This window comes from Trichosurus vulpecula, chromosome 3, assembly GCF_011100635.1.
Source record: "Trichosurus vulpecula isolate mTriVul1 chromosome 3, mTriVul1.pri, whole genome shotgun sequence".
In the NCBI taxonomy this organism is placed as follows: Eukaryota; Metazoa; Chordata; class Mammalia; order Diprotodontia; family Phalangeridae; genus Trichosurus; species Trichosurus vulpecula.
In genome coordinates this window covers 130,535,846-130,556,998 of record NC_050575.1, presented here as the reverse complement: position 1 = coordinate 130,556,998, position 21,153 = coordinate 130,535,846, and the positions used below count along the sequence as shown (strand labels likewise).

Genomic DNA, 21,153 nt, shown 5'->3' with positions numbered 1-21,153 from the left:
CAAGCCCTTCTAAGCATACCTTATATAACATTGCTCTGACCAATATTGTTCAATAGTATTATCATATTATTAATATAGTATTATTAATATGATATAACCTAAATTTCAGACCATTGCAAAACCTTACTATCACAGCATTTTGAGAGTAACTGAGCTAGCTCTTGAGCCCAAATCATTACCATAGATCCAAATCCAATTCCATTCCCTTGTCCTTCGTACCTAAAGTTACACTTTTTTTCAAGGATCAATTAATAGTAGTAAGTAGAATAAGGCTGTAAAGAATCCCTGAATTTGGAGTCAGGAGATTCCTGGTTTCACATCCCAGTTCTTTAATCGACTCTGGGCTTCAGTTCCATAATTCAAAAACAAAGGGTTTGGGACATTTTAGGTCCCTTCTAATACTAAATCCTATGATCCTATAAAGCACCTTTCCTTCCCCAATAAAAGAGGCAATTGCAAATAACCACATGGAGCTTAATAGAATCAAATGGAAAGAAAATTTCCAAGCCTGCTGCAGAACCATCTCATGTTTGAACACAAAACAAAACTAGAAATATCCTCCCCTTTCACATTCGCTGTTCCCACCCCCAGAATCACAATGATGCTTTAAATATCTCCAAAGCTCTGCACATCCATTTGGATTATAAAAAATGTTCTTCCAAATATAGGAGGTAAGTTGTTTTTTTCAAGGTCTGAAAATCGACTTAGAAACAGAAAGCCTCTTGTGCAGATACAAGTCTAAAGATATTCCATCTGAAGTAAACATCATTCCTCTTTTATCCAAATTTATAAACAACAAATGTACAATATTTTTACCCAGCTTAGCAGCTGGAGGAGAGGTTGTCAGCGTGCATTCTTTTTTTCAAAATAAATTAATCCTTACTCTGGTGGTTTGAGATTATGCACTGTATTATACAACAGCGCCTTATCAAGTCTCATCAGTGAAGATGGAATTCATGTCTGTAAAATGCTGCAGGCAATCACAGTTTCATATTTTATCATGTTGATAAGGATATCGCAAATTCTCTGAAGCATTTCAAAATGCTTAAATGAAAAAGGAGAAATGCAACTAAAAGGCTTTTTATATGGTTTGTTGTGGGTTATTATGAGTTATTTATAAACCCCAAAAAGAAAGATTTGACATTTCCAATGTAAAAGATTGGAGTATTTAATGGTACGTTTTTTTCCTCTTTCCAATTGAACATCCTCAATCACTTTTAAAATCATTAATATTTACTCTTCTGTCAAGCAGAAGCCTTAAAAAGGGAGAATCTTCCAACTCTCTCACTGACAATAACAACAGCTCATATTGATCTAGCGCTCTGAGGTTGACAAGGTGTTACGCTCAAAGCAACCATGTGAGGTAGCTAGTGGAATAATTTCCCCCATTTTATAGATGAAGAAACCGAGGCTCAAAGAGGGATTTCTCTATAGTCATCCAGCTAAGGAGTATCAGAGTCAGGATACAAAGCTATATCCTGAGTACCTCACGCTCTCTACCATTTCCAGCTCTCTGAAACATCTCTCCAATCCCTCTCAGCAGTGATCCATGATCCATTTGCTCAGAAATTGTGGGTATATATGGGGTTGAAACAGGGAATGACAGAGAGGGCTGAAAGAATTATATGATGTCTTGCCAAGTTTGCGAGAGTGAAGAAAAAAAGCTAGGCTTCTCTATGTGTCTGTTTGTCTATCTGTTGCTCCTTCCTCCCTGCCTCCCTTCCTGCTTCCCTCCCTCCTTCCCTTCCTTCCTTCCTTCCACACATTTAAAGCTTTGAAGAAGGGAGAATCAAGAAGCAATATGATACAGTAGGAAAAAAAAAACAATGGATTTGGACTCAGAAGATTTGGGTTCAAATCCTAGATTTCAATTTTTACTAGCTTTATGACCTTGAGCAAGTCACCTAACTTTTCTAGACCAAAAAGTTCATCTCTAAGGTTCCTTCCAGCTAAAAAATTCCAACTATATCACTCTTTGAAATGTTAAAATTATTTCCCCCTAAAAACTGATAAGTCAATAGAAATTTAAAATGAATTTCATGCTATCAATTGATCCTTTATTCAACTGTCTCATAAGAATGAAATTCTCTATTGCTGGACAAGTCACTTTTCTAGGACTCAGTTTCCTGTTCTGGTAAATAAGCAGTTAAACCACCTGAGCTCTAACATGCCATCCAGCTCTGTATGTTTAAGAACTTATGCTGTAACATTCTGTGTTCTAAGGCCTCATTCAGCTTTAACATTCTCTGAGCTCACAATTCTTCTCCTGCTTGAATCTAAAAATATAGCATGAGCTATGCCACCTACCTGGAAAAGAGCACAATGAACATAAAAGAATTTATAATATGCTGACCTTCCGTAAAGAACCTATAAATTACAAAATGTCAACGTGAGTTTGGAGTCTAGTAAGCATCTTAACAATATCCAGGGTCTCTTATCTCCTTTGGCCTTGGTTCATCTGAAGAGCCTCCAAATAAGAAAAATCCACAACTTTTTCTTCACTTGTTAAATCCTTCATCACAAGGAAAAGGGATGGGGGTGGGAAGGGGAGGTTTTTTTCTCCATTACAAATACTAAATAAGTGAGCAGCAAGACCAGGGGCCATTTATTAGTCACTATGTTTGTCTGACAATGCGTATGGCTCTTCCAAATAACGCTCCCAAGGGTACTCACATTTAAATTATGTGGACTATACAGTGAATTTCCTCCCAGGCCATCACTGTAGCCTCCCGTCTGATTGATAACATGACGGAGGGTATCCACCTGTGAGATGAAACAGAATTCATCATCCCAAATCTATTAAAAGATCATCACTTACAAAAGGAAACATTTTGAATTATATGTGCCATAAGGGTTTAGCATCCTCCATGAAAGACAAATTTATCAATCAAAAATGACTGGCAGAATTTCAACAATTCCTTGCATATTTAAACTCACATCTTTGTTTGCTCATGCCAACAAAACAGTTACACCTTTGTGGCGATGCAAATGGTAGGTTTGACTCAATGTGGTCAACAGCAACCATTTGGGTGTAGCTGAAAAACCTCTTTATGAATGTGAGTTTGTGTACATGATCACACACACAATAGATGTATTAAATACCTTATCGGTCCAAATACAGGCTACACTCCTTTGCCAAATCTGAATGATATAGTTCCTGAGTGTAGCCTATAACCATGCTAAAATCAGTATACACCAAACCATAACCAAACTGACAAAGACAAAGAAAGCAATAATGATAAAAAAAGAAATAAAACATCTTTATTGCATTTGAAAAATAGGCTTTGAAAAGACTCATCTCTCACAGTATATTTTAAGGTAAATTTTGTGTGATTATTTTTCGTTGTTTACCTATAGAATTTTTTTTCCTTTCAAGGAGATGTCCTCTTAGGAACATGTTTTATATTTAGGGGTGGCCTATATTTGAACCAATATGGTAAGTAGTTGTATTGAGAACAGAAAATACTTTGGCAGCTCGGGTTTTTGTGTTCTGACTTTAAAAAAAAAAGGACAATGAAACAGATTATATTTTTTAAAAAGGAAACCCAACAGTTCTCTCAAATTTAACTACAAAAGTAAGAGGCACCAATCCCCCCCTGCCATGAGCTCAAGCCAGAGCCGAATGCATTCACAAAGTTTGTCAGGTTTGAATCTCGAAAAATCAATGTTTATTTGAATTCTTGTTAAATTATATAATGGGGTAGTTAGGGCTCCGACACTTAGTAGCTATGTGATTTTAGGAACTGAGCCTTAGGTTCCTCATCTGTGAAATGGGAATAATAATCCTTGCCCTCCCCACCTCACAGGGTGGTTGTGAGGAAAGCGCTTTGTCAACCATAAAGCGTTGTAGAAATGGGAGCTGTTATTATTAGGTCACATTTAGGAATAGGAAGTACAGGTTCTGCAGAGAAGTACAGAATGTTTCAGTGGAGCCAGAGTAAGGTGGAGTTTTGAGCCCAAACCCTACCCTGATGGAAAGGCTCTAGTTGGAGGGCACTTCTCCTACCTGTGATTGCACATTGGCTCCGACTTGGGACCCTTGGTAAGAATCCCCATTCAGACTCTGCATGTTCATGAACATGTCCCCAGAATTTGGGAGGTTAAAAGAACCAGAAGAACCTAGAAAGGAAAGAGTTAAGTAGCTGAATAACAGAGAGCTACACACATAACCCCCAAAGATCTAGAGGCAAGAGAATTGAGAACAGGGAGAGGAAGGAGAAAAGGAAAAGGTTGTGCATAACATAAATATTTCAAGATCTAAGAGAATGGAGAGCACCTGCATGGGTTCAGGTGCTATGAAAGAAAGATAACCACTTGAAGGACTTGCTTTTAGTCCAGTCCAGTTAATGGGCAATGTTGAGTACAACATACAGCAGTCATTGGCCTGGAATTTTCCTCTTTTTCTATGTCCATAAGTTAATTATTTAAAAAGGCCCTTCAACATCATTAGCTATCATGGTGGACAATTACCCAGAGAAGAAAAATTTGTTTGAAGTTCGATTTTAACAACAAGCTCTATTTTAACTTTCCCCTAGAGAGTCACAATCTTCATGTTCCATTAAAAAATACTCTGAACTTTTACTTTTGCGTGTATATTTAAAAGGTCTCCTTAGGAAGGTAATGATTCTTAATTGCCAATTAAGTCAATTTGTTATTGGGGTACTAGAATGTCTTTCATTTTTATTTAGGTTTGCCACAATTTTTAAATGTTCTTTACCCCACTGTAAAGTTCACATCTTTGTGAACATTACAGTTTTGGCCTAAACTTTGCTGCAGCATGATTCCAGTGGGGCTGCACTAGTGGAGAAGAAATGTAGAAAGAACTAGTCAAAAGACCCGAGGCCACGTCTACTTTACCACTTAATAGCTATGGTACCTTGAGTAAGTCACTTCACCTCTTGGAGCCTCAGTTTCTTCATTATGTGGGCAGAATAGTATTTGTACTCTCTAACCTGAGTTGGTATGCAGACCAACTGAGATCATGAAAGTAAAACATACCATAACTATAAAGTCCTTGAGAAATGTCAGATATTATTATTATGGATACTAATAGTGCCCCAACTTTAAATCCCTGATTATTATTATTCACACTACAAAGATCACATGTAAGTAAAAGAAGTTGAAGTGGGAAAAATTTAACAGAACTCTAAAATAAACAGGACCATGTTCTTAGGCAGCTAGGTAATACAGTAGATAGAGTGCCGGGCCTGGAGTCAGGAAGACTCATCTTCCTGAGTTCAAATCTGGCCTCAGATACTTAGTAGTTGTGTGACTAGCAAGTCACTTAACTTTGTTGACCTCAGTTTCCTCATCTGTAAAATGAGCTGGAGAAGGAAATGGCAAACTACTCTAGTATCTCTGCCAAGAAAACCCCAAATGGGGTCATAAGGAGACAAAACTGAAAAACAACTAGATAACAATAGTATTTAGATATGTTATGTACAAAGTGCTTGCAATAAACTCTAATCTCAATTGCATTAAGCAGCCAGCAACATGTCCATTTTCCATCTCTGATATCTCATGCTTTAAGAGCTCATTGTTAACCCCTAAAGTGACACATTGAACTGAACATTGAAATAAAACAGCCACAGAGAAGGAACTTGGCTTGTTATTGAATAAAAATATTTTTATTCAAATGTCTAAGAAAAAAGTCCCTAACTCTTCCAATAACAAAAGTGAAGCTTTCATTACAGATCAATTGATTTACACATTCCTTTACAAAGTTGTAATAATATGTAGTCAAATTTTGGGGGTCACTCATGCATAGAATCAGAAATTAAAATGGGAAAAGACATCAGATCATCTAGTCCAATCCTCTCATTTTACAGATGAGAAAACTGAGGTCTAGAGAAGTCAACTGACTAGGAGACCATCTGTTCGAACACCTTAATTTTACAAATGTGAAAATTAGGGCCCAGAGAAGACAAGTGACTTGCCCAAGGTCACAGAGTTAAATTTAAGGCAGAGCCAGAACTAGTGCCCAGGTCCTGACCTAAAGTCTAGGGTATTCCTTCCATTGTCCCAGGTTGCCTCTACAGACCAGGCAAGCAACTGAGCATTGAAAGGAATTCACCACACATCCACATGTGACCATTTGTCCCTGTTCTGCCTTGTGGGATATATGTTATGAAGTTTCGTATGCCAGATAGGAGAGAGAAATGTTCAATACCTACCAGAATTTGGTGTAGTGGGTGAATTCGTCTGATTATTCTGGACTGCTGCAGCCACAGCATGTGCAGCCGTCACTGCTGTTTTTGCAGCATAGAGATTGGCTTCTTCCTGAAACTTCCCTATATTCTTCTTGTACCTGATTCTCTTGTTGCCAAACCAGTTGGATACCTACAGATCATGGGGAAGGAGGAGGAGAAGAAAAAACAAAGCACACAAAAAAGTCAAATTAGCATGACTACCCGAGATGATGTCCTATTCACCATAGTCTTATTTCCCAAGCTTGAAACCTTTACAATTGTAACGACCAAAAATCAATCGTATGAAATTATAAATATGAGCAGGACATGGTTCTCTTCCTTTCTTGCCAAGAATGTGTCCATGTGTCAATTAACCCTTTTAAAATAAAAAGTTATCTTGGATTTCTCCAATGTGATTAAGATGGCATGCATTACTGTTCCCAAGGTCACCTCGTATCAAGGCATTGAGTCTTTTAACTCCTCAAAGCTCCTGAAAGAGATAAGGAGGTTGTGGTGAGGGTGCAAGGGAGAAATATCTGATACCATGCTCCACATATTGTAGGTACTTAATAAATTTTGGTTGAATTTTTAAAATAATTTTGTCTAAAAAAGAATTCTTCCCTTAATGCCCACCCCTCAATATGCCTCACTGTGGTATGGAGTAACCCTTGGTTTTTGAGGGCCATGCTCATAAAATATAAACTCTTATAAATCCTATGAAGCTGAAAAGGCTTCAAGGATAGGCCTGCTGATGGACAGTTTGTAGGCCTGTCCTCTGAGCACATCATTGAGTGTGTGGGAGCTCATCACCATAAGCATTGTCACCAAAGGATGATAAATACGTCAGCCACGGCAACACATGAAACTGGCTTCTAATGCATGGAAGGTCTGTGACCTGCACCAGGAAAGAGAGTACCCACCCTGATAAAATTACAGCTCTTGTGAAGTATTGAAGAAAAAGAATAAGAGATATTTGGAAAAGAATGAATTGTTCTTTATTTCTGGGCTGGAACAACCTTGGCAGTAGTATAGCTAAGAATCATGTTTGTTCCACTGAAAATAAAAGGAATAATATAAATCAATAATGAATGGAAAGTCACTTTGTCTTCTGTCTTTGAAGATACTGTACGACTGCCAACACAGCTCTCAGGCTCTACTTGTTAACCCATGCAAATGTCACAGTTTGAAAACTTAAGTAATTCCAGTAGAGCTGGACACTGAAAGAGAAGGGCCACTCCTATTTCAGTAGTTTCCTGTGCTACCTGCTTGTCGGCCGGTGCTAAACCCCTAAAGCTTCCAAGATGCCCCAGGCAACAGGAATATTTCCACCATCACCATTTTCATAGCAGAGACTCATGCCTTACACAATTACAAGAGGGTATTTAAGCACCTGCAGATCAGCTATGTGGAGAAGTCAAAACCCACACAGTAATTTAAAAGAAATTACCCACTTTATACATAAAAGAATCTGCCTTCCTGGTTTTTTAAAGTAATAGTTTAAAAATATGTTTCTTTAATTCTTTAATCAATTTCTCCAAGGAGCCTGTGCTAGGATACGGGGATAGGGTCACTGCTCTAAAACTAACCCAGCTCACTGGCAAGTTGTTATTACCATATGACAGTTCAGGGGCCCTGGGAAGAAACAGAGGGACGGTTGAAAAACCCCAACCTAATTCATACCACCTGGCACACTTACTAGTCATCTCTGCCAAGTCTTTAATTAGTTTGGATACCAAACACCTCCCTGACCTCTATGGAGCTCCCACTTCCACAAGAAACCAGAGGCTCCTGGCAAGGAGGCCACATGAGAGAAGCAAAGTTTGCCTTGCTGCTTCAGTCCATATCTTTTGCTGCTGAAAGTGTCCACATGAACTACCCCTATCCTGGGGTACCAACACCCTCTAAAACAAACACAATACCCTCTGACACAACTAATCTCAGAATGAAAGAAATGAAAATTAGGAAAACAAAATATGGTGGCGGGGGGGGGGGTGTTCTTATTAGATTCCCAGAAATTCCTGATCTACTATTATTTCATTCCTCAGGGATGTCCTTCAATCAGTTATGTCTACCATTTACAAGACAGTAGGTGTTATGAAAAAGAACCAGAAGGGATGAATTGTGTTCTCAAGAAATGCACGTAATTGTTAGTAACATCAAATTTAACCCTTGGCTATTGAGACCAAAATTGTGGTGTTCAACTAAACAAGTTCCAGATTGGCTGGTTTTAAAAAAAATTCACATTAATATGTTTTCCATCACTGCCCTCAGTGAGAACACTAAGTAGCCAATTTAAAATAGGTTCCAGCACAGTGATATGTAAATGATGGCAATCAAGTGAACCTGTTATCTTAAGAATTCCTAATAATGAAGGAAGGGAACACTTGGTATCAAAGGATATCATAAGATCAGAGGCTTGCTGTTGGAAGACATCTCAAAGGTCATCTCGTCCAAATCCTAAACAAATTAATTCCATCTACAATATCCCTAAAAATAGTCACATGTCACTTGAAAGCCATTGGTTATGAAGAACTAACTACTCATTGAGAAAGCCCATGTCGGGATAGCTGTAATTGTTAGGAATTTTTTTTCCTCAGCAGGCCAAAATCTGCTAACATCCTTTCACCGTTCTTCCCTGTAAGACTAAGTGAAGTCATTTTCATCTCTGTTCCACCTGTCATCTTTTCCGTAGACTGAATATTTCCTAGTGTCTTCCCTGATGCCCCTATGGAATAGTCTGAGTCCTTTCACCATCCTGGATACCTCCCAGTCTTGTCAGCATACCATTTTTTTTTTGGAGGGGAGAAGGCAGGGCAATTGGGGTTAAGTGACTTGCCCAATGTCACACAGCTAGTAAGTATGTCAAGTGTCTGAGGCCGAATTTGAACTCAGGTCCTCCTGATTCCAGGGCCGGTGCTCTACTCACTGCACCACCTAGCTGCCCTAGCATACCTTCTTAATACAGCACACATAAAAGGACACAATACTTCATATGTTGTCTGATCAAAGCAGAATATGAAGGACCTATCAGCCCCTCAAAACCTCATTCTAGACACAATGCCTACTGATTGCTTAGGTAATCATTAGCATAAACTTCCTAACAATTAGAGCTACTCCAAAATTTAACTCTCTGGGTTGCTTGATCAATACAATAATATTGAGCTAACAGTTAGCAAAAATCCCAAGATCTATTTTTCACAACTATTTCTAGACATATCTCTCCCATCTCATCACACCTATGCAATTACTCTATTCTAGACCAGTAGTGTCAAACTCAAACTTAAACAGCCACTAAATGATACATAAAGATCCCTGCAGGCCACGTATTGACTTAGAAAACCACATGTTAATATTAATCTATGTTTTGCTGTATTTTTATTTATGTTGAATTTTTCCCAATTACATTTTAATCTGGCTCAGGCCACACTCAGGAGTGTTGTGGGCCACATGCAGCCCATACCTCTGCCCTAGATTATAGAAAAGCAAAAAAAAAAAAAAAATTCAAGTTCAGAAAAAAGATAAAAATTCCTTTAACCCAGAGATGGTGCTGCCAAGCAAATGCCACACAGGTTTCAAAGACAGAAAATTTCTATGTACACGAAAATATTCATAACATCACTTTTATGGTAGCAAAGAAATAGAAACAAAGTAGAGGTGCCCATCAATTGGGGATGATCAAAATGTATATACATATGTGTATATATATATATGTATATATATACATATATATGAAATGGTCTATTTTCTTCACTGTAAAAAACAACAAATAAAAATTCAGAGAATCAAGAAACTTATATGAAATAATGCAGAGTAATAAGTAAACAGAACCACAAAAATGTGTGTGTGTGTGTGTGTATATATATATGTATATATATAGATATAGATATATTTTACAGTAATATAAAAGGAAGTAACAACAATAACAACCAAACAGGGAAACGAAACACTGCATAATTGTAACAATCAGTCTTGACCCTAGAGGTGGGTGTCTACAGATGTGAACTATTGCAAACACTTAGTCATGGGTGATGTGGTAATTAGTTTTGCTGAACTGTTCTGCACCGCCCCCCCTTTAAAAATCTTTCTTACAAGGGATGGGGCAGGGGAAGGAAGAAATGTGATAAACTGAAGAAATTAATTCACAAAGGAATATAATATAAAAGCCAAAGGTTTTCTTACATCTTTTTTTTTAAAAAAAGATAAGTATGCTGCCATGGACAGACTCTAAAAGGAAACATAGGTCAAGAAGAATTAATATCCCTACAATATGAAATTCTGACTAACTGATCCCAAATAATCATAATGAGGAAGAAAAACAAGATACTCTATAGCAAGATTCTTGAGAAAATGTGTATCATTCAATTCAACAAGTATTTATTAAGTGTTTACTATGTTCTAGGGCTTGTACTAGATACTGGGAATACAAGGGCAAAAAGTAAAAATAGCTTTCCCACCCCAACTCCAAAGGAGAATATATTTTCTGAGGGGATACAATGTGTGCACAACTATAAAATATGTACAGAGTAAATACAGAGTGCTTTAGGGTGGAGGAGAATGCTAACAAATGGAGGAGGGAACAAAGAAAGACACACAGAGGGTAGCATTTGAGCTAAGCCTTACATTAAACTACAGATTTCATAACATGGAAATAAGGAGAGCAAGCATTCTAGGCATGGAAAATAATGCAAAGGCACTGAGGTGGGAGATGGGATGTTATCTTTGGGGAACCAGAAGTAAACTAGTTTAACTAGAATGTAGAGTTATGGGTTGGAATTAGGGTGGGAAAGACAGTAAAATGAGTCTGGCAAGATGAACTGAAGCAGAGGATGAAAAGTTTTAAATGCCAAACATTGTTTCATCTTTGTAACACCAACACCTATCACAGTGCATTGTCCATAGAAGGTACTTACTAAAGATTGTTGGATTTATTACATTTCCAAAGAAACCAGTATTCTGTATAGAATACTATTTGAAGAGGGTCAGAGAAGCACATAGGAAAGGATGAGTTTAGAAGGATGGTATAGATCTGTAAGAATATTAGGAAGGCTCAAGCCCAGAATAAGCTGAGGAATGGAAAAAATTCAAAAAACAATACAAAATTATAGGGGAAGAAATTTTTTAATCTTTTGAGATACTTATGTAAAAAGAATCAAAACTGCAGGTAACCTAAAGGGCAATGACAAAAGTTAAGGTAGCTGGAAGCAGGCTATAGTGTATTACCAATGATGACTTATGTGCTAGATAAAAGACATCATGAAGGACAAGTGTGATTTTAAGAAGAGAATGGACTGATCATGTAGCAAAAGTGAGGGATAAAATATGGACGACCCAAGTGCTGCACTGGGATCTATCTATATCCGTGTGTGTGTGTGTGTGTGTGTGTGTGTGTGTGTGTGTGTGTGTACATACACACATATATGTATATATATACACATACATATATGTATATACATACATACATAGATAGATAGATAGATAGATAGATAGACACATACATACATAAAATAGGAGGGAGGTCTCATGGAAAAGCCCTGCCTCATGTATTTACTAGTTATAGTCAAGTCACTTCACATCTAGGAGTATCAATTTCCTAATATTTAAATAATATTTGCACTACCTGCTTCATAGCATTGCTGTGCACAGAGAATATTTCATACCTTAAAACATTACATGTACATGAATCATTTTATTATTCTTTGGAAAACTCATTTAAAGACATGGACAAAAGTTGCATAGGATAAGAAAGCATGTATGGTTCTGGTCTGAACCAAAGGCAAAAATGGCCTTGTCAACGAAGTATTTCTTAAATCTGCTTTTGGAGCAAGAAGATAAACAAAAATGGGAGAGGAAGTTTCCTTAGAGAAGACAATATAATGTTACTAGATGACAGAAAGTAAAAGTGCTAGAATACTAGAGGCTGGCAAATATTCTATTTCTTACCAAAAATATAAAAGCTGAATTTGAACAAGTATAGACTGGTAAAATTTAATTCAGAAAGATTAAAAAATGGCTTAACAGATGGCTTGTGGACATTTAGAAAAGTAGAACATGGTCATTAGAAGCCAGCTTGGTTTTACTAAAAGCAAGGTAAACACATCCCATTTTCTCTTTAAGTAGGATTCTAGACTTGAACTAGCTGTGACCAAGATATGTTTTAGTACAGTTCCTCTGAAACTTTTGATAAAAATAACTATATATAAGGAAAAAATTTAGAAATATCATCTGGATGAAAACACAGTTAGGTATAATTATAGCTGGTTAAAGAGAAATGCCCAGCATCAGAGAATCTAAATTTGAAATGAATTTGGAGGCTATCTAGTCCAACTCTTAGAGCACCAAAAATTCTTTCCCTGACATTGCTGACAAAAACTCATCTAACCTCTGCTGGAAAAACTCCAGTGAGGGGGAATTTACTACCTCTTGAGGTAGCCCATTCCACTTTTGAATATCTCTAAATGTTGAGAAGTTATTTTTGCTAAAGTTGAAGTCTTCTTCTTCTTAGCAACTTCCGTAAGTTGCTTCTAGTTTTAGCCTCTAAGCCCAAGCAGAAGAAATTTAGTTCCAGATGGCAGTCCTTCAAATCCTTAGCAGTCACAACTACTCTAAGTCTTCTCTTTTTGAGGTTAAACATCCCCTAGCTCCTTTAATCAGTCCTCATAGGGTACTGATTAATACAGAAAGAGTGTTGTTTAGCAGAGTAATGTCAACATGGAGAAAAACTTCAAATGGTGTATCCCAGGGATTCCATTTTCTTGAACACTTGTCAAAGACATAAAAACACATGCAATGCTTTATAAACCTGAAAATTACACAAAACTGGTAAGGACTGCTAACATATTGAATATCATGATTAAGGTTTTAAAAGATCTCACAATGGCCAAAATGAAACTCAGTTGATAAAAATTCATGTGGGAAAATATGTAGGAGTATAAATTAATTTCACAAGCTCAAAATGAGCTAATATTGTTACATGACTGCTTTACTTTGAGGAACAAAAAGTCTAGTATATCAAAAGAAATAAAGAAAAAAAAAGGTGAGGGGTCTTGCAGCACCAGATCTCAAACTATATTAGAAAGCTGTAAGTATTGAGGTAGAGAAAAGAAGGTCGGATAACAAGAAGTAAAGCAAGATCTCCCCCTCCCCCAAAGATCCTCCAAACAGAACTAGAAAACACACTAGATTGAATCATGATTAGGAAATACAAGAAAAAAATCAAAGTGAGTCATTTTTCCAGTCAGCACAGGGAGACAAGAGAGGTCTACAGATGGAGTATGGCCAAGAGTGCACTTAGTGGAGCATTTCAGTGCTTTTATAAATGAAATGAGAGCACTAGAGGAAAAAATTGGAAAAGAAACAAGAGCTACAGAAGAAAGAATCCGGAAGTCAATTAAAATTTTTTCAAAAGAAGTACAAAACCTTTCCCAAACGACAAATTCCCTGAAAATTAAAATGGACAAAAGAGAAGCTAATGACTCCACGAGACAATAAGAAATATTACAACAAAGTCAAAAGACTTTTACAAAGGAGAAATTGTAAGCTATTTCACAGCAAAAACAACTGACCTAGAAAACAGCTCAAAGAGAAAAAATTTAATTAGACTATATGAAAGTCATGACCATAGAAAGAGCTTAGATATCATAGTTGAAGAAATCTTAAAAGAAAGCTTCCTAGATCTCTTAGAATCAGAAGGTAAAGTAAAAATAGAAGGTATCCACTGGTCATCTCTGGAAAAAAAAATGAAAATTCCCAGGAACATCATAGCCAAAATCCAGAGTTTCTATGTAAGAAAAGCAAATACAAAAACAAAAAACCCTTTGCAAACAGTTTAAAAGAAGGAAAGAATTCAAGTATTGTACAGCCAGAATCAAGATCACACAAGATTTAGCAGCCACCACTATAAAGAAGGGAAAGCTTGGAATACAATATTATAGAAGGCAAATGATATAGGCGTATCACCAAGAATAACCTTCCCATAAAAACTGAGTATAATCCCATAGGGGAAAAATGAATCTTCAATAAGATAGATGACTTCCAAATATTAGTGGTGAAAAGACCAGAGGTAGAAACATATGAGTCAAGAGAATCATAAACAGACAAACATGGAGAATCATAAGGGACTTAATATAGATTCATTCTAACATGGGGAGACATTCTAATATGCCTCCTCTAAACCCTAATATCATCAAGGGTCATAGAGGTCTAGTTAGACAGAAGGTCTGGGACTGATTTTGTTATGTCCTGAGAATCTTAAAAGAAGATTGGAAAGGGAGAAGAATATACGAGAGGAGGAAAAGGAGAAGAAAATTAGGGAAAACTATCTCATATAAACAGGAGGTGAAAATATGAGTCTATACAAACAAGGAAAGGGTGGGTAGAGTGGCTAGCACTTGAACCTCACTTTCATATAAACTGGTCAAAGAAGGAAAGAATACATACAGAGTTGGACACAGAAATACATTTTACTCAATGAGGATAGGAGGGAAAGAAGAGAAGAGAGAAGGAGGAATCAGAGGAAGGATAGACTAAGGGAAGGATTAGTCCTAAGCAAAAGAAACTCTAAGTTTGCACAAAAATGTGATATGTATACACACATAATATATATTATATAAAAAAGGTTTTGAATCAAACACCTTATCCTAGTGTTTAATAAACTTAATAACAAATACCACAGGGAGAAGAATTTTCTATTTAAAAAGAACTGTGAGGTAAACTAAAAACAGTTTGGCAGATTCTGAGCAGCAGATCAAGCCATATACCATAATCTGCTCCAGACAGATATACAACCTAAATAGAAAAGATCACTACATAAAATTGATCATTATTTTTTAAAATTAGAAAAGAAGAAGGTACCTTTCGATTTTTATTATATATGTGTGTTTAAATACATGTATATATGTAAACATACACACATATAAAATTAAATGAAAAATAGAAGAAATCATGAAAAATAAAATAAAAATTTCCATAAAACAAAATTTAAAAGCTTTTGTAACAACAAAATGAACGTAGTCAATAGAAAAGAAGCTCTTAGCTAGGAAAAACAATATATCAAATAGCTCCAATATAAGCCTGACTTCCTAGATATGTCGGGAGTAGACACAAACATATAAGAATAAGAGTCATTCCCCAACAGGTAAGTGGTCAAAGGATATGAATAGTTTCCAACAGAAATGTAAATCATCAAGGACCATATAGAAAAATTCTTCAAATCACTAATAATAAGAGAAGTAGGAATTAAAACAATTATGAGACTTTTGCCTTACTACAAGTAACCTGGCAAAGATGACAAAAAATAGAAAAAGCTAATATCAGAGGGACTGTAAAAAGACAGACAATCATATACTGTTGGAGTAGCTATAGTCTGACCATTCTGGAAAACAATTTGGAACAAGGTATGAAAAGTCACTAAATGGTAATACTCTTTAACCTCACCAGCTCAATTTTTGGCACATACTCCAAGAAGATTAGTGACAAAAGAGAAAAATCCCAAATACAGAAAAAAATTATTTATAGTAGCATTCTGTGTGGTAGTAAAAATGGAAACAAAGTTGAAACCCATCAATTGAAGGTAAAGCTAAAAAACTTACTGTTTAAAAATTAATGGAATCTTGTTTTGTCATAAGGAATGATGATCACGAGAATTTGGAAGACGCATATGAGAAAAAGAATGCAGAACCAAGAAAATACTATAAAGCAAAACAGCATTAAAAGGCAAATAAACATATTAATTGCAATGAACAATTTTAGTCGTGGAGAACAAAGATTTTTTTAAAAAAGCTTCTCTCTGAGAAGGATATGAAACTACAGGTGTGGAAAACGGGATATACTGTCACACATGATTTCATTTGTCAGTCAGGTTTGTCCAACTGTTTTTCTTTTTTGCAAGGCAGGGTTTAATTGTTGGGGGTCAGTTTATTAAAAAACAGCTGAAGTAAAAATAACATAAAAGGCATCAATTTTAAAAGGGAGGAGGAAAACTAATATGAAAATAGGCTGCGTTAGTAGAATTAGTGTCCAGATCTGGTGGCAGGGGGGAGAATACATTCACTGTAATTACTTGCTCCAAATTTGAAATATTATGTCCAACACTAGCTGACACACTTTAACAAGGGTGTTAAACTATATTGTGGTTGGCCATTCATGGCTGATGGAGAAACTACGTGATTCAAACAACAATCATGTAAATCGGGAATGCTTAGCTTTGAGATGAAAAAAAAACCTAAGAGAAATATGATTGATGTTTTTAAAACTTTGAGGGTTGTCATGAGGAAGGGGGAACAGAACTATTCTTTGGTGCTCCTCAGGGCTGATAGCAAAAGTTATAGACTGACTAGGTTTTGATTCTGTACAGGGAAGAGCTTCCTAAAAATGGAACTCTACAACACTGTTAAGAAAAGTAATGAGCTCTCTCCTTCACTGGAAATGTTCAAGCTTGATGACCCACACAGCAGAAGGCAATATAGAGTGTCAGAAAGAGTGTTCAACTTCGAGTCAGGAAACTCAAGTTTTATTCTTGGTTTTAACACTCACTATGTAATGACAGACAAATCGCTTAACTTCTCTGAATCTCAATGCCCTCATCAACTAAATGAAGATAGCAATACTTGTACTATCTGCCTTATATGGTTGTTGGGAAGTAAATATTTTCCAAACCTTAGAGCATGATAATAAGGTGGGTTATCTCATTCTGGTCACCTTTTTATAGAATTTGGATAGAAACTGTCCAAGAACAAGTCATCATCTTGCTATTGTTCTTTTACATTTAATGTTCAGAGAACTACTGCACAAGTAGATAAAATGACTGCTTTTGGTAATAAAATAAAAACGTTAGGATGCAAACCCATCTTTTTCAAACTCATTGAAAACACCTTTAGGAAAACTCCAGTACCAAAGAGGATATCATGGATGACATATGCTTCTTCCTATCTTCACATGGCTTTACTTGCTTCAGCAAAATCATAATATTTTGTCAGAAAATTCTATATAGTTTGGAAATTATGAATTTTTGGCACGATAACAACTACTAATAGTGTTTTTTTAAAAAAACACTTTATGGATCAATGTTATATCTAGGTGGTTATAAGCAACAGTTTTGCTCTAATTCTACTTAATTAAAGGATACTTTGAAATTTGTATCTGTAATATAGGGCTTTGTCATTTGTTAGTTTATACAGAATTGGGGCAGCTAGGAGGTGCAGTAGATAGAATGCTGAGTCTGGAGTCAGGAAGACTCATCTTCTTGAGGTCAAATGCTGCCTCAGACACTTACTAGTTGTGTGACCCTGGGTAAGTCACTTAACCCTGTTGTCCTCAGCTTCCTCATCTTTAAAATGAGCTAGAGAAGGAAATGGCAAACTAAGCTAGTATCTTTGCCAAGAAAACCCCAAATTGGGTCATGAAGAATAAGGCACGACTAAAAAATGATTGAATAACAAAGTTTATAAAGGATAGTGAGCTTCTACTGTATAATTGTGGTCACCAGATCCATATCTTTCTAGGTAACTAAAGGTAGATACCATCTTGTCTTTCTAGTTTACTAACGGTAGATGCTACCTTTTAGTAACCAATAGTAATATCTTGCACAATTTTTACCTTCCAATGCATGATATTCACTAAGGTTAACCTTTCCATAATTTATAGTGGCAATGATCTGATCCTGAACTGTTATCATAAACTCATATGTTTCTTTAAATACATCTACATGACTTTTGTTTAGTGCTTCATTATGGAAATGCTGGTGGTTGAGGAGGACCTTTTGATGACTCTCTTGCATGTTAAGTGTTTCATGTATTTGACCCAGAGATAAATCAATTTTCCATTCAACAAATAGAATAGTATACACCTCCTGTCAGTCTTTGCTAATGTTTTGTTAAGTAGACTCCAATTCCTATAAATGTTTGACCTGTTTATCTTACGTTCTAAAGATTATAGATTGTTAATTTAAGTAATAATAACAATAAACAATAAAGGGGATTCCTGCATTGGTGGGAGAATATATTCCCTTCAGCTTAAAGATTTTATGATTCTGTTTACAATAGTGTTCTTAATCATACCCTGTCATGGGATAAACTGTTAAGCTTCTTCAACAGATAATATTGGAGCCTACTTCACCTCCAACAAAACATTTTTTTCAACATAAATGAGACAAAACTGGACAGTTGTCCTCTGAAAAGGAGTATCTACATTCTATAATTTATCTAGCATGTCTAAAAAAAAAAGGTATGTCTTTAGAAAGTTTAAATACTGAGCAGATCACAAAGGGTAATAAGATATGCACATTACAAAAGAGATAAAGTCCTGTTTGAAAGATAACTTGCCATTTCTTAATCATAATTAACGTGAATCCCCCAATCTTAAATTCAACAAAGACATTTTTCTTTACTTCTCCTTTTCTAAACAATTCTCTGTTGTATATGGAAATATATTGTGCTTAATATTACCTTGACAATGAAAGAAGCTATAACACATTAATGAAACCTAGCCTGAAAAATCAGATTACAGCTTTATTAACAGTTTCATAATTGAGGAATCTCAGTACATCAACAGCCTCATCTCTAGATATGTAAGAATTCTGTTTATGCACACCCCTGGACCAATCACACAACAGCCATTGCTAATAAAGGTTTATTTAATTCTCCCAGTAAAATTTTAATATCACCAGCAGCCTGGGGAAGCTTTAGCAAGTAGATTTGCTTGACATCAGATTGTTTCCATTCTGCTAGTCCCAATACTTCTTAATCTTTAATATCAAGGCAATTAAAATTAATGGCCACTCATCCGAAGCCACTATGGGCAGTGTTTCCTTGACATCAATTGTTTGATGGGATTACCTAGAGGTTAAACTAACAAGCAAGGTTTAATTGGAAGCAATGAATGGAGTAGTGATCATACGTTATGTTTAACCTGCATAACCACATCTAAATGAATATCTAAAAATGTCCAACTATTTCTCAAATTAAAATATGCACTACACAATCCAATCTCACCCATATGGGTATCTGTGCAATCAGCCTATTAAAACTAAAATCAGCATCATTAATGTATAAATCTACACCTGATGCCAGAAATTCTCTAACTTAAAAAAGAGTTCCAATCAGGCGTGATGTAGCAAAAGCAACATTGAACGTGACATCAGAAGATTCAGAAGATCTGAGTTCAAGACATTTTTAGGTGTATGATTCTGGGCAAGTCACTCTGCCTTTCTAAGCCCCAGTTTTCTTATCAGTGAAGTGAAGGAGTGAGACTAGAAGACCTCTAAGGTTTGTTCTACATCTCTCATCTGGTGAAACTGTGATTCTATAATTAGATGTAGAGAAAGTCCAGCCTTTATCCCATACCAATACATCAAATGTGAAGTATTATATTCAGTACTGGGTAGAAAATTTGAATGAGACATTAAGAAAGCAGAACAGGTCCAGAGGAAGACAACCCGGATGAGGCAGTGACTCAAAACCACAACTTTCAAGTATTAATTGAAGGAACTTGGAACTCAAAACTATGTAGAACCGCCTGTTGTAAACTAAAAATAAAAATAAATTTAAAAAAAATTGAAGGAACTAAGGATGGTTTGTTTGAAGAAGGGAATATCATCACTGTTTTTAGTTATATGAAGTTCTGTCATGTGGAATAAGGATTAAACATGAGTCTGCTTGGCCTCAGAAGGTAGTAAAGGATAGAAGGTATAGCATGAAATTAGAATGGTCCAAAACAGAAGAGGCAGCACCGAGTGGTATTAAGTTCAGTGTCACCGAATGTCTTTAAGTAGAGGTTAGAAAACTATTTTTTAGGATGGTACAAGGGATTCCAGCTTAGGTACAAGTTGGACTGGATGACCTCTGAAGTCAGAAACTCTACAATTTGACACAAAAGATCAAAGAAATGCAACACCTATCCTAATCACAGTTAACACACAAGCATGTGAAATAAAATATGGAACTTCTTTGAATGTACTGTGCTGTACTTATTGGCTCCAAAATAACAAAACACTATCTCCTGAGGGCAGTGGGGGTTTTCCTTATGACATGTGAAATGCTTACTACCTGTGTGACTTTGGACAAGTTATCTAACCTTTCTGGGCCTCACTTCCTTCCTGTAAAATGAAGGGATTGGTCTAGCTGGCCTCCGAGGTCTCCTCTAGCTCTAAATCTGTAACACTATAACCTTCGTTATAGAGACACACATGCAGGGCCCTGACACACAGTAGGTGCTCAGAAAATACTTGTTGGGGCAGCTAGGTGGCGCAGTAAGTAGAGCACCGGCCCTGGAATCAGGAGGACCTGAATTCAAATTCGGCCTTAGACACTTGACACATTTACTAGCTGTGTGACCTTGGGCAAGTCACTTAACCCCAATTGCCCTGCCCTCCCCCCTCCAAAAAGAAAATATTTGTTGAAAGGATGAACAAACAAGCCCTTTTCTAAAAAGCTGTTATGAGAGTACACTTTTATAACAACTTAATATACCTTAACATTTTTCTCGCAATCCTTTTCTTTCTTATTTTTCTTTCTTATTACAAATGAGAGCAGTGAGGTCCAAGGAAGTTAAGTAGATTGTCTAAGATCACCTATAGTATATGAGAGAGCCAGGCCCATGCATCACACATTTAGATTTAGAGTTTCAAGGAACCTCAGGAATCCAAATTCAGCCTCCTTGTTTTACAGAAGAGAAAATGAAGACTCCTCTCCTGAAACAAAGTGACTTACCCAATGCAACACAGCTGATAAACAACAGAGCTAGGGCTTAAGCTGAGTCCTCTGATTCCAGATGCCAAATATCTTTGGCTGTTAGAAAGGGATAAAGTTTGGTCTCCACAAAAAGAAACACCTAGGGTCACATGGTTAGTACCTAAGAAAAGGATTAACAATTTTCAGAAGTAAAGCTGTAATCAAAAGTAGGGCAAAGGGTAAGCTAGACCTGTAGTATGCATGCTTAATAGCTTCATGCATAGTAACTGACACACACTGCA

The 21,153-nt window shown here is 36.3% G+C and overlaps 1 protein-coding gene across 1 annotated transcript in view; it reads right to left on the bottom strand.

Annotated features, from left to right (window-relative positions):
- PBX3 (PBX homeobox 3) overlaps positions 1-21,153 on the bottom strand; it is a 301,106-nt gene that overhangs the window by 4,083 nt on the left and 275,870 nt on the right. The window contains exons 6-8 of the mRNA XM_036752374.1: positions 6,174-6,339; positions 4,007-4,119; positions 2,674-2,763 (exon numbers count right to left, since the gene is read on the bottom strand). Of these exons, the coding sequence (XP_036608269.1) occupies positions 2,674-2,763; positions 4,007-4,119; positions 6,174-6,339 (369 nt within the window). The remainder of the gene's footprint in view (positions 1-2,673; positions 2,764-4,006; positions 4,120-6,173; positions 6,340-21,153) is intronic.